This window comes from Podarcis filfolensis, assembly GCF_964270895.1.
Source record: "Podarcis filfolensis genome assembly, chromosome: 1".
Classification (NCBI taxonomy): domain Eukaryota; kingdom Metazoa; phylum Chordata; class Lepidosauria; order Squamata; family Lacertidae; genus Podarcis; species Podarcis filfolensis.
Window position 1 is genome coordinate 88428945 of NC_139604.1, and position 14592 is coordinate 88443536.

At 41.8% G+C, this 14592-nt stretch overlaps 1 protein-coding gene across 2 annotated transcripts; it reads right to left on the reverse strand.

Annotated features, from left to right (window-relative positions):
- Positions 1 to 1058: 1058 nt before the first annotated feature.
- On the reverse strand, positions 1059 to 13263 carry LOC310758928 (retinol dehydrogenase 12-like). 2 transcript variants are annotated; one of them, XM_083605718.1, is made up of 8 exons: positions 13137 to 13206; positions 11375 to 11395; positions 10363 to 10481; positions 8808 to 8963; positions 5451 to 5555; positions 4330 to 4539; positions 2683 to 2872; positions 1059 to 1313 (listed from the first exon to the last, which is right to left on the reverse strand). In XM_083605718.1, exons 1-8 carry the CDS (start codon positions 13148 to 13150, stop codon positions 1211 to 1213), a joined length of 918 nt encoding a protein of 305 aa, XP_083461844.1. In that variant the 5' UTR covers positions 13151 to 13206; the 3' UTR covers positions 1059 to 1210. The 2 variants fall into 2 exon arrangements, with proteins under 2 accessions (XP_083461844.1, XP_083461843.1); XM_083605717.1 differs by lacking the exon at positions 11375 to 11395 and having other exon boundaries at positions 13137 to 13263.
- Between the last annotated feature and the right edge of the window lie 1329 nt (positions 13264 to 14592).

Below are 14592 nucleotides of genomic sequence, written 5' to 3' on the forward strand. Positions count from 1 at the left end.
TTCAATCTTTCCTTTTCATCCCTTTAGAGCCGCTTTTCATACTTTCTTTCTGCCTCTTTTTTCCCCTGCTCTTTCAAGCTGTTCTTTTAAACGACTTTATGTTGTTGCATTTCTACTCATTACTTTCCCAAAAAAGGTATAACAAAGTTTCCACGCAGTCTATTATTTGTTACTTTGTATTTGGTATTTGGTGAGTCTAGTAGCCTCAACAATAAGTGCCGAGGCCTTTCGTTTTGTACTCACTCAGTCAGGCAGAATATTACTTCCTTTCTCCTCCCTGCGACTTTGTATCCTGCGCCATTTTAATCCTCTGCCAAGCTGAATTCCTTACTTAAATCCTTTAACTTCCAACGTTCACTTAGTGTGTTCTTCAATTTTTTGGAATAAAAATGCTCTACTCAAACTAAGGGTTCCATTCTTGTAGTTATGGAGATCCATCGCTTTCTCCAGTGAGAGCCAGAGGCATCGTAACACAGGGTCGATACTTTCCCATTGCGCTCACAGTCCTGCCGTCCTCAAGTTCTTCCAGAAGAAAAAACCCGAAAAAAACGCAAAACCGCTCCCATGCTGCTGGATAGCCTATCCCTCAAGGGTGTCCCCCTTAAGATTTTTGGGGGGCGCAGTGCCTTTGCGGCTCCCCCAAGCCCCTGTATTACTCGGAAAACCCCCGACGAGGTTTTCCGCGCTCCCTTTCTGTCTGCAATCGAAACCGGAAGTCAAAAAATATGGAACGCTTCACGAATTTGCTTGTCATCCTTGCGCAGGGGCCATGCTAATCTTCTCTGTATCGTCCCAATTTTAGTATATCTGCTGCAGAAGCGAGCAGTTTTCAATGTGAAGGAAGATTCTGACTCAGCACATAAAAAAAAATACTTTTGCCCTCCTCTATGTAGGGATAATTTCTCAAAATCCAACCAATCTAACAGGTTTACATGTGAAAGTTATATGACAAACCAATTAGGGCAGATTCACTCCCCCCCCCCCCCGCCCAGGGAAGCAGTTATGTGTTGGCAGCTAAGTATCACTGTCTTCAGGTCACCAAAGAGTAGAACTCAGTGTTGATTAGAACATATTTTATTAATATACAATCTATGTTTATAAAGTGCCTGATAGACACTGACATCTACACATGAGAAGATAAGGATAGTTTATTTCGTTCCGGTTGCATTCACATTCTGTCTACGAATGTCAACCACAGACCCATCCCAGTTCACTCCCACTGGATGCCCATCAGCTCACAGCTGACTTGCCAGAGCTTTTTTGCGGTCTCTTTGTTACAAGCCTGAGGAGCAACCCAGGCTGGTCTACAGTCACTGTAGAAAGAAAAAAACAAATATTCATTAGGCACTTTGTTAATCATTTGTTAAGCCATTCAAAACCATCAAAGAATCAGAATTCTGATTAAACATTGAGCGTATTTCCCAAATCAATATAGCAGCAAATTGGGTTTATGGACAACAGTGGGCTAAGGTTACCCCAGCAGCACAATCCTATACATGTTTACTGAGAAGTAAGTCTCAGACAATTCAATAGGGTTGACAAGTAAGACGAGGAATAGCCAAACCTATTAACTGAGTGATCATATCAGAGCAAATTCAAACTCCTGAACAAAGGAGATGTTTTCATTGTTTTTGTATGGGGCACTGTCCACTGCACTTTGCCTAATTTTTGCAGTCATTGGTGGCTGAGACAGTTGTCACAAAACATGGTGGTTGCCGATAAGGAGACACTATGGCTTTGTTGCAGCTCCCCCCCCCCAACTGAAGCTGCATCCGAATCATTTGAGGGTGAAGGAATTAGTGGCCAGCCCACTGACAGCAAACTGCTTGTCATTTCTCAAGTTACAAAATATAATAATGAATTATTGTTGGTGTTGTTTATTAAATTTATATACTGCCCTTCATCCGAAAAACTCAGGGCAGTTCACAAGATAAAGAAGCTGTCCTGCCCACCGTTGAAAAAGTAAGGGGCAAATTTTGGTATATGACACCCCCCCCCCAATTGACTATGTATGAAAAGGGCTTTTGTTCTGTCTGGATGTTCCTGATAATAGCTTTGTTATTTCTGTATAGCTTCTGTATAGTTCGAAGATGGGATGTGGGTGGCGCTGTGGTCTAAACCACTGAGCCTAGGGCCTAGGACAAATCCCCGCGTTGCTCAGTCCCTGCTCCTGCCAACCTATCAGTTTGAAAGCACGTCAAAGTGCAAGTAGATAAATAGGTACCGCTCTGTCAGGGAAGGTAAATGGCGTTTCCATGCGCTGCTCTGGTTTCGCCAGCAGCGGCTTAGTCATGCTGGCCACATGATCCAGAAAAACTGTCTGCGGACAAACGTTGGCTCCCTCAGCCAGTAAAGCAAGATGATCGTCAAAACCCCAGAGTCGTTCATGACTGGACTTAACTGTCAGGGGTCCTTTACCTTTACCTTTAATATTTCGAAGGAGCAATTGTTCTCTGTCTGCTGTACCAGAGGCAAAGACTTTTCACAACCCATGTCCACACTGCTATTTTTAAGTTAGAGCTATTGCATATGATCTCTTTCTTTTAATGTGCGATGTGCCATTTTAATATTGCCTTCTGGGTCTGATGTGGGCACCTCTGAGCATTACCACAGAAAACTTTATCCAGACGTGCTGAATCCAGATGTCTGTATTCCAACTGCAAATCACAATCCCAGACCCACCTGAAATATTGCCCACTCACTGACTCCAGTTCCTTTGCCACTGCACAGTAAATACTAGTCTGGGCTCCTTCTTTTGGTGTCTTAAACGTGAAGCGAAACAGCGCTTTAAAAATTCCTGACGAATATGAGTAACGCGACAATTCAGAATCAACCACACCAGGATGTAAAGCATTGACAGTAACTCCAGTGCCTAGAAAAACATAAAGCAGAAATATCAACCAAAATATATGAATCCAAAGGTTCAAAAGGAAAGGAGTAATATTGTTCCCATGTACCCTGTAAGGCAGCTAGTATTGGACCACCCTTTTCACTGTAATACACACAATATCATTGCAATGCACCGAACCTTGTGCAGCACTCAATTAGTATCGAGGGTTTAACAAAGCCATTTTTAAAAAATACACAAAAAAATATAAATAAAACAGCAAAAAGTTAACATCTTTTAAATTGAAATCTGTTATAGCATACTAAATGAATGGTTTACATATTTGGGGGGGGGGTGAACAGAATGTTAATCTGTCTTGATGGTTGGGGATCTCCCTCTCTCCCTGCAGTCTTGAAGTGCAATGCCCAGCACAGTTTGGGAACTAGCAACACTTATCAGAGCTTGCCATAGGGAGCAAATAAGCACTTCGGAACCAGTCTGAGTTTGAACTGAGAGGAAAGACAGCAGTGAGATGGCTTGGCTGAAACATCCTTGGGGATAAAGAAGCATTTGAGACTGTGGAAAGTGGATTCATAAATCACTGAAAACCCTTAATTTAGATAACATTAGAAGCCACTGGCAATGGCATGGGTAAGATACAATATTAGGACAATTTAGACATCCAATGCCACAAAATGCATGTCAGGTTAGCCCAATGGCCCCTTTCAATGTGCAATATTTAAAATTCCTCATTGGGAGCAGTGAGAAACATAGAGGTGATGTGGTGATGCCTAACCTTTTCTCTACCCACGGCTCCAAATCATACTTTTAATAGCTTTCCCAGAAGGAATTTTAAATGCAGAGTCATTTCATTCTGATGCTTCCATTAAATTTCAACCCAGCTATGGTTACGAGATTGGGGGAGGTTGGGAGCCAGTCAGGCAAGCTCTTTGAATTCAAAGACCAGACAGCCACTGTAGTGCTCTGCTTCACTTCAAAGGAATGAGCTATGTTGAAATTAGCTGCATCTAGGTGACAAAGAAGCAAAAGGACAACAAAGGAGCTGAGAGCTGGAAAGCTGCTTGCGAGTGAGAGGGGAAGTGGGGAGATGCTGCAGCGCCTGGGAGAGAGACATGTTTACCTCTGTGCTGGACTTTGGGGCTCCCAGCAAATAAATGAGGAAGCAAGATCTATGCTGTGCTAATGCTATGAGCCCCTCCATCATATGCTGAGATTGTATGTATGTGTAAATAAAACCATATATCTTAAAGACACCACAGTCTCCACTGACCTCATTCCAAGAAAGCTGAACACTGGGTAAGTGCTGGTATCCCTAGAGTCTCTCACCGCTTGGAGATTGGGGTGTCTCTCATGCGTGCAACCTTTCAGTAATCTGTGACTTCCCCCTTCCTCACACATCCAGGCTTTGGCTATGGGCAACCCTATTATATACGTACGTATGAGTGGTTGTGTGCCATTAGCATTTCATTCTTAAAGCTCACCTTGCAATTTACGAGCCAGCTCCCTGGTAAACAGAACATTAGCCAGTTTGCTTTGACAGTATGCCAGGAACCCATTGTAGTATTTCTCTCCCTGCAGGTTCTTGAAGTTTATCCGCCAAAAAGCATGGAGGTGCGAAGAAACATTCACTATCCGAGCTGGGGCTGACTCTTTCAAACGGTCCAGCAGCAGGAATGTTAAGAGAAAATGCCCTAAAGGGAGAGGAGATTTACAATTATTTACTAGAGCTTAGGGACGTGGCTGATGCTGTGGTGTAAACCACTGAGCCTTGGGCTTGCCGATCAGAAGGTCGCCAGTTCGAATCCCCGCGACAGGGTGAGCTCCCGTTGCTCGGTCCCAGCTCCTGCCAACCTAGCAGTTCAAAGGCACGTCAAAGTGCAAGTAGATAAATAGGTACCGCTCCGGCGGGAAGGTAAACAGCATTTCCGTGCGCTGCTCTGGTTTCGCCAGAAGCGGCTTAGTCATGCTGGCCACATGACCTGGAAAAACTGTCTGAGGACAAACGTCTGCTCCTTCGGCCTGTAAAGCGAGATGAGCGCCGCAACCCCAGAGTCGTCTGTGACTGGACTTACAGTAACTGTCAGGGGTCCTTTACCTTTACCTTTTTCTAGAGCTTATGGGCACACATATGTATAATGTAAAACTAACCTTTGGAACAAAAATAGTACTCACAATAATGTAAACACTTTATGGTTGTTTTTTTAAAAATCAAACAAAATGACATTAATTTTACTGTACTATAAATCAGCTAGAAATAGATAACCAAAAAATTGGCTGGTTAGTTCAAATGAATATATGAAATTCAACCAAGATGGGCACAGTATAAATAATTTAATTAAATCTCCAGGGGACTGTGACTTGGGGCCTGTCCATACTGGAGTTTACAGTGAGTCTATAACTTTTTGCGTTCAAATTTAATTTGTGAAATACTCATGGTGTTACCCTCAACAACGCCTGTCTCTATGCTTTTCCTGTATAAATTCAGGTTTACAAATACAGGAATAATCTGTGAAATCTGGGGAAAAGAGCAGGGAAGATAAGCAAAGGCAAAGAGAAGCCAGGTAATATATCCATTTATCACATCAATGTCTCATGATCTTACCAAGGTGATTGACTCCAATATGCATTTCAAAACCATCAGCAGTCTTGGAATAGGGAACCATCATCACTCCTGCATTGTTAATGAGGATATGGAGCTTCTTCTCCTCTACAGGAAATAATGGCCGAGATTGGGGTATTAAGCAGAAAATACCAAAGACAAGAAGATTGAGATGTTTTAAGGAGCAAGGCTCTTATTAAACTGTCATCATAACTAGCATTTGGTTACATGGCCACCTATCTGTCATGGATGCTTTATTTGACATTCCTGCTTTCCAGGGGTTGGACTAGATGACCCCCATGATCCCTTTGAACTCTACAATTCTATGATTTAAGGTTACTGTGAATATATATGTTGGGAACAAGGAAGTACAGTATAGTAAATTGATTAAAATAATTAGCAAATACTAAGTGAGGAAATATTAGACTGTGTTACTCAGTCTACAGAAAAACTTTACAGTTTAACCGACGGGACCGACAGGTGGAGGAAATTTAAACTTCTATCAGACAGAGGGTTGATGGTTCTTGCCAAGTTCTCCTACTAATTTAGGTAAATAAATAGTGAGATCCCACCATCGGACCACATGACAGGATAAATAAATACAGTGGTACCTTGGGTTGCACAGACCTCAGGTTACATACGCTTCAGGTTACAGACTCCGCTAACCTAGAAATATTACCTCAGCTTAAGAACTTTGCTTCAGGATGAGAACAGAAATAGCGCCACGACGGCACGGTGACAGCGGGAAGCCCCATTAGCTAAAGTGGTGCTTCAGGTTAAGAACAGTTTCAGGTTAAGAAAGGACCTCCGGAACGAATTAAGTACTTAACCAAGGTGCCACTGTAAATGGAAGCACTAGTGGGAAAGAAATGGATTGTATGAACGGCCTATTACCCCAGACTAATTTCCAGTGAATATTATATGTATCCTTATTGCTCAAGTATGCAATTATCTGAGTGCATGCATACCCATTTTGAATGGGTTTTGGCAATTGTAGTAGTCCACTTTCACGGACTATTATTTATTTAAAAATTATCTCTAAATCTTTATTGTTAGCTAAATATATAATATACCCTGTGTCCATTCTGAGTGACACATGTTTTGGATAGAACGCTACTATCATTAGAAGGATTTATTATATCTAAGGAGCCGAACAGTCATTCCTACACGTGCACACACACACACGCGCACACACACACACACACACACACACACACACACACACATTATTACCCTTTCAGGCAAAATGTAGCATACATGCTTAAATGTGTTTACTCAAAAGCATATCATCCTTTTAATCAGACCCAGAAGTAAGAGTGCCCAAGAGTGCAATGAGACAATTATAAGAATAGCTATTCTGGGTCATACCTAAGGTCCATCTACCATGTCTCTGACAGTTAACATTGCCAGGTGTTTTATATAAGACATCTTGAAATTCAAATGGAAGCTGTGGAATGATCCATCTCCTGCTTCAAAGTGCCAGAAAGGTTCAAGGGAAAGCTTCCAAGCAAAAGGTTAGCTCCTCTTAAATACAAGAACATTGTCATGGAAGGTTTAAAGTGGAGATCGCCAAGCAGGCACAAGGCCTTCTTTGGTGACCTCAGGCGGGTTCCTTAGACTCTAAGCTTCTATTTAAAAAATTAAGTCTCTAGCCCTCTTACAAGGAAAGTTATGAAGCAAAATGTGCAGACTCCCTTCTAAGTGATTTCTGTGAAATGAATCGGCTTAGCTGCTCCCACCTGCCAGTGTTTTTAGGCCAATTAGTAAAGTCAATGTGGTGACTGTAAAGTAAGTTGTTTGGACACCAGGCAATAGAAATCCCTGAGGTCATTAAAAGTTTCTGTTTACCCCTCCCCTTTACTGTCCTTTTCCTGCTTCTGTCTTATTTTCTAGGAGTTCTTGGAATCTCCATAGGTTGAACTTCTTTTTTCCTAGCAACCAGGATGCGTCTTTTCTGTAGTGGACTCATTCAAGATTAGGTACCTGCTAAAAGTTATTTTCTGTAAATACTACACAATAAATGCAGGTTGGTGTTAAATAATTCCCTCCTCAAATGGCAAATACAAAATGTGAAATTTGCAAAAAGGCTCCTGCTGTGCAGAAGCTAATGTCCAAGTACTTATTAAGAATTCACAGCATTGTTAATGTCCAGTATAATGGGATACATTTCTACTTCAGATGTCTCTGTGTTCAGTGGGGGTTATTCCCAGTGTTATAAAAAATTTAAGGTCATATATAAAATAAATAAATTTTGATAACTGTATATATAAACCACACGTCTGAAACCCCATAGACAAGGTCCCGAAGAAATTGACCTCAAATATTTCTCTGCAAGGTCAAAGTGAGAAACCTTCCCCTTGTCTCTTTCCTCACAAATCCTGTCCTCACAAATCCTGTCTTAAGGGCACATTCAAGATATGAACAGGGTGTGAGCCTGTGACCTAGATTCAGGAATTAAGTAGTTACAATAACAAAAGAGTGGCCAAAACCCAGATAATGCAATCAGGTAACTTGCCAGGAGATAAACAACTCATTCAGGTTTGTTGTAGACCACCTTTTCTGTGATGTAGGTATGATGTATTTTGGTGGTGGTCTTGGGCTACACCCCTTCTGTGATGTATGTATGATGTTTCTGGCTGTGGTCTTGGACTCCGGGGCGGGCAATTTAAAATGTCTATATAAGGGCAGACACACCTTTGTTCTGGGTCCTCCTCCTCTCTCCTGTGTGTGGGGGAGCACCCTGTTGCAACAGTCAATAAAGATCAGGCTTACTAGCTGCTTTGCTTCTCAATATTCTCTGGTTGGTCTCTGTTATTTTCTCCTACTGATAGAGAACCTACGAAAGGATTCTATATGGGCTCTTGGGTACCCCATAAGGGGAAAGGGGCAGTTTTGTCACTTACAACACCAGGTAAATGGCTACAGGATGTCAGCCTTCGCTTTGTTTAGAAATGGAGAAAACAGGAATTTTTGCCTTTCACAGCTGTGTCACTACAATCAGGACCAGCAGGACATAGATGACTTCCTGTGCTAAGCATGAGGATGTCCAAGGGTGGGGTAAGGGTGGAAAATCAGCAATGACTGTTCTCTCTTTTCTTTTGTGTTATGCTATGGCAGCCATGTTGTGTTAAGCCATGGCCCCCATTACAGCAATTTTGTGACTGGAGCAGTCAGCACTCTCTCAAAATTCAAAATGTGCCCCCTGGTCTAAAATGGTTATTGATCCCTGGTTTAAAGAACACATAGGGAAGCCAGACAAATACCTCTCTATTTTAAACAAAACCTATGAAACTCTTGACTCCACACAGATTATCTCTAGGACCAGTAACTACACAGGTGCCAACTTTTAGTCAGTCATACCTTTTAGGAAATCTTCTGCAAATGCCCGTATAGATTTGCTATCAGACAGGTCCAGTTTTTTCACAATAACTTGCTGATTCCCTGTTTCGGCTATAATTTCACGGGCTGCTGCTTCCCCCTTTGCTATATCTCTGCAGGCAAGGATGACACGACCACCTTCAAAAGGGAAATTAATAGAAAAGAGGAATAAGGCAAACAAGCTGTTTCTAAACTTGGTCCTGTCTTTCTAGACTAATTTCTTTTAATGCAACAAAATATAAATTAATATAAAAATTCTACAATATGAATATGTAAATATAAATATATGTAAAAGCCCTTTTGCCAGCAGATGTTATAGGCAGCAATGAATTGTGAATCATTGTGGGAGGGGAGTAATACTCAGCTTTTTTAAGCTCACCTCAAGCATTTGAAGTAGTTGCCCTTGTCTAATTACCCATTACTATGTTCAAGAAAAATACACTTTAATGTATTTCTAAAAATGGAAATTACCTTTGGTTAAAGTTATTTTAGGGGACAGAATACATACATTTATAGTAATAAATACACCCCCCTTACCCCAAATGTAATGGCTGTATTCAGATATAACGCTAAACCATGGTTAATTAAATATATCGAGACTGCAGTTCCAATGGGACACAGTCAAATGTTTATTTCACCAATGAGGGCACATTCAGAAGGGCTGGACCACAGCTCTCATCACCCCTGACGACTGGCCATGCTGAGGAGTAGTGGAAGTCCAGCAACATCTGGAAGGCCACTGGCTCCTCATCCCTGTGGTAAAAAATTGCATGTGGATCACATTGTTTGGCCTTTTAAAGCAACAACTGTGTACTCCTAGACATGTCTACTCAGCAGTAATGACCAGTTGCTTCAGTTGGACTTACTTCCAGTGTGTAAGGTTGCAGCCTAAGGAAAGTGGCATGATAGAGGTTTCTAAAATTATTTATTGTATAGAAAAAGTGAATACAGAGAAGTGTGGCTAAGAACTACATTGTATGCCAAGTATGCTTTTAGAGCCAAAGGGGAAATATATAGTTAAAACAGATATGGCAGCTTACATATTAAAGTGCAGCTGCTATTGCAGAGCCCTTGTGGAGTGTTTTTTTAAAAAAACAACAACATGCCTTCTCTCCTTCAGGGGGCTTATGTAATTCAGTGAATTTCCTTTAAAAAATGAAAATAAATCCTATGAACCAGAAACCCTCTGTTTAAGGAAAGAGTTAATGCACTTATAAATTTGCTTGTTCACTTAAAAATGGTTAAGGCTGATGGTGGCATACTCTGCAACATCCGTCTGATGAAAATAGGGGTGCTCTCGTGGGAGCCAGTGTCTTTTGGTCCAGCGCTCTGGTGTGAGAGAGCCAATTTGCAGGAGAGCATGAAACAAAAAACAAAACAAAACAAAAAAAGAGTGTGTTTTTTGGTCTGGCACAAACCAGCTGACTCACAGCAGAGTACTGGACCAAAAAACAGGATGGCTTCTGTAATTCAGAGATGTCCCGCTCAATTTGGGTTGAGTGGCATGTGGTGGATGATGAATGGACAGACAACTTGCCTCTTCGTGCGAGGTCCTTGGCAGTTTCCTTCCCTATGCCAGTGTTAGCCCCTGTGACCACGGCCACCTTTCCATCCAGCCGAGCTGTTGATGTGCATACTCCTCCTGCAAACCACTTCCTAAAACATAAGAGAGCGCAGCCGTAAATGTTACTTTGGTATGTATAGAGGTTTTCTCTTGGTCTGCTCCTCTGGGTAGCTCAGATGCTAGAGCATGAGACTATTAATGTCAGGGTCATGGATTTGAACCCCACATTGGGCAAAAGATTCCTGCTTGCAGGGGTTGGAATAGAGGACCCTCATCATCCCTCCCAACTCTACAGTTCTGTGATTCTATCCTTTAACCTGCTCCTCTGGCTCATGCATTCCCACATCACTTTCCAAACCACAAAAAGTCTGTTTAAAAATATAACAACAAGGAGCAGCTGGATTTAGACTGTAGAATTCTAAAGTTCCAGAGTGCGCTTGACTCCTTTCCCACAAAATAATCTGGGGGCACCCTCAGATTCTATGCCAGAGAACAGAGACTTTCCTTTCTAAGACACGCAGTGAGCCTTTTTGACCTGAAGAGCATGGTAAAAAATCCCTTTAAATGAAAAAAATGTAACACCAATTAAGCAAAAATCTGAAGAAAGAATATTGCTACTGGTTTGGGAGATGAGTCTGGATGATATCTGTGGATCTCTTGCAGGCCTGTGATTTTTTGTCTGTGAGGTTATACTCTACAAGAGGAAACCTGGTGAACCAGTCAAACTGGTTCCTTGGTTAAAGAAGTTGTTTCGATCTGTTTTTAATATTGTGCAATAATTGCATTTTAAATGTCGTAAGCCACCCCCACCCCCGGGGCCTTAAGGTGTAGGGCAGATAATAAGTAGCGATGACAACAATAATCAATCAATCAGGATCAGAATGGCTTTGACACCTTAAAAAGTTAGATAGGAAATAGATGTGTTGCCATAATGACCACCGTAGATGCTTCAAAGAGCAGGTAGGTATTCCCACGTCCTTCTTACCTGGCTGGATGCCATGCTATGCTAGGAAGGAAAAGCAAAAGGATGTTAGTTTTGGCATTTGAGGTTTGTCTGAGCTTGACTCCGTAGGCTGTGCTGAATCCAAAGATATGCAGCAGAATGGTGGGGGCTAAGAACCTAATGGAGAGGCAAGATCTGTTGGAGTGTTGATGCTGTGAGCCATTCCATCCTATGCTCAGGTTGTATATATGCATAAAGAAAATAGTATATCCTACAGCTCAATAGCCATTAACCTTCTGTTACATACCACCCCAATCTCTGAGCAGTGAGAGACTCTAGAGGTGCCTGTGCTTCCCAAGGATTTGCTTCCTTGGAGTGAAGGCCAATGGAGACTGTTGGTGCTGTTAGGATATATGGCTTTATTGACACATATGCATATATAACTAGAGCATAAGATGGAGGCGCTCACAGGATTAGCAACCATAGATCTTGCTATGGTTTCTAGGGAAGCCCCAAAGTCCAGCACAGAGCAAGTCATGTCTCTGTTTTTTCCAGCTTCCAGCTCCCTCACACTACTCTGCTGTTGTTCTTCTACTTACCAGCCAGGCGAGGGGAAAGGCTGGTTTCTATGGCACAGAGCAACTTCTTTGGCTATGCTAAATCGTACCACCTAACTAGCCAGCGAAAGCTATTCCCTGACAAAGCAAGTGGTTTGGCAACCTTCGCCTTCTGCATTCCCTCACAGATACAGGCAGTAACCAGTGCTAAGTTATTTCGTACCCTAGGTTGAACTACTTGCACAAAACTACTAATTTCAATTTTCAAAAGCAGATGTCTTGTGGAAAAAAATAAGATGATCAGAAATTTATAAGATACAATATTACAAAAACTCACCTATATAAAACTGCCCCTCAAAGGTCAGTACTGTGTCCCCCTGAAGTCTGTGCCCTAGGTGGCCACTTAATGACCAGCCCTGGATACAGGATTGCAGGTCTGGAAATGGACTGCCCCCCTCACCCCAATTCATAACATTTCTTCCTAGAAAGCCAACCCCTGCATAAGCACCAGACTCCCTGGAATGTATTGCTGCTCAAAAATTGGGGTCTGTGCGACAATACAGACAAAAGAGATAGCAGATAATACATAACAACAGGGAGCCAGGGGAAAATTCAGTAGCACAATTGCAGAAATAATAGAAATAATACCCATTAAGTTCAGTAAGGCTTTCTCTCACAATTTCAGCCTAAGGTCACATCTGCACCATACATTTAAAGTGCATGGTTTCACCCAAAGGTTCCTAGCAACTTTTTTCAGTTTAGCCTTCAGAATGTCACTAGGGAGGGCTGAAGCAAATCTCCCCAAAGTGCTAGAGCCCACAAGCATATTAATGAGAGAGGGGGAAAGGGAGCCACACAATGCATGCAATAAGTGTAGATATTTATTTCAGCGTGCCAAGGAGATATTAATCATAACCTCAATGAATATTAAATAATAATATTTTTTTTTACTTATACCTCACCCACTCTGGGCAGCTTCCAGCATAATAAAAGTGCAGCAAAAAGTCAAATATTAAATTAGGTTAGAAATTATCTACACATAGTACAGTCCTAACCAAATCTACTCAGAAGTAAGTCCTACCCCCCGGTAAGTGGGGTTAGGACTGCAACCTGCTTGGTTTTGTCCACTTCTTGTATTTCAGTATTGCATACAAAAATGCATGTGGCCTATGCAAAATGTTACTTGCGGTTCTGAGAATAAGTTAGTAAAGCCTACAGGATAGCTAGTGAAATAAAGAAACCCAAACCTGAGAGCTGACATTGTAGAAAACTTCTCCTCTGCAAATGAAATTTCTCCACTGACGGAGATAAATAAAACAGTGAGAGGTGTGGGAGGAGTGCCACATGATTAGAAATAACAAATTACAAGAACTGAAAGTTATGACACCACCTGTTGGCAAATGCTAATAGCTGGGAGCAACCAAGAGGGTGACAGGCTGCTTACTGAGCATTCATCCTGATTTATCTGGAGGGAGGTTGTAGAATGTTGCATCAAGCAATTTTTATCCCACACTTTCCAGTGCATTTCCCCAACATTATACTTATTGCAAAAAAATCCAGTCTTGGGAGAAACTGGCTTTGTTATGCAAGATATCCAAATCTCCTTTCATTGTACAACCTGAAATTGCCAGTACATGACTGAATCCCAGTCCAAACAGCCTGAAAATATTTAATATACTTGCAGAGGAAAGGCAATGGTGCAGCTAGATCACTTTAGACCCTGGACTGAATAGTCTTTTGGGGGGAGGATATTTATATTTATTTTATTTCATAAAACTTCTAAATAAAGTGTACTATATGGATTTGATCTATAGCCTCTACTTGTTAATGTACTTCGGTCTCACTATCAGAGTAAAGCAAGTGGGTTTATGACACAAACAGCAACTAGAGGGTGATTTTTAGCAGGAAATTGGCCTGGTCCCGCTTTCTGAACCAGATGTGCTTTGCAAATTGGAGCCCCACGTTTCTGCTTTTCTTTAAAAAATAGAAAGGGCTATCTTAAACACACTTTTTAAAGAGTATGAATAGTGTAACTTGAAGGCTTCTCTTCCTCTCTCTGAAGCCCGACAATGCAATCTGCTGCTGGAGAAGAAACAGTGTTTTGTCCATCCAGCAGCAGCCTGCTGGGTTTCTGGATTACAGGTACCGGTAATATATAATGTATGTATTCTCACTGAAATGAACCATTCCACACAGAAATAGATGTTGACTATATATCTTGTTTTATCTCATCAGCTTTTTATATATAGGGGCAATGATTGCAAGGCCCCAGTCCTTGGAGACTCGACCATTGGTGTCAATGCAGGTCAAGAGTGAAGCCAGAGTGGGGGCCCAGAAGTCCAAATTGTTTTTAATGGCCTCTGCTGGGATTAGGCCTTCCCCTGGGGCCTTCCCCAGTCTTAGCTGAGCTACCTAGTTCTTAATCTCTGTCACCATCACTGGATCCCACATAGGCAGATTTCTTATCATTTGCCTAGATCTTCCATTTTCAGCAGAACTGTCCGAGTAAAGTTCCTGAAAGTGTGCCTCCCAGGTCCCTGGGGGAATGTGACAGTCCACCATGGTTGGGCCATAGCCTTGTGGGCTAGATGTGATATGTCAGAATGTGGCTGAATCATTGGATTTAACTGCCTGAATAAGTCATGTTCAGGTTTTCTTAATGGCTTGCCTTTTCTTACGTGCCAGCAGATGTTTATAGTGTCT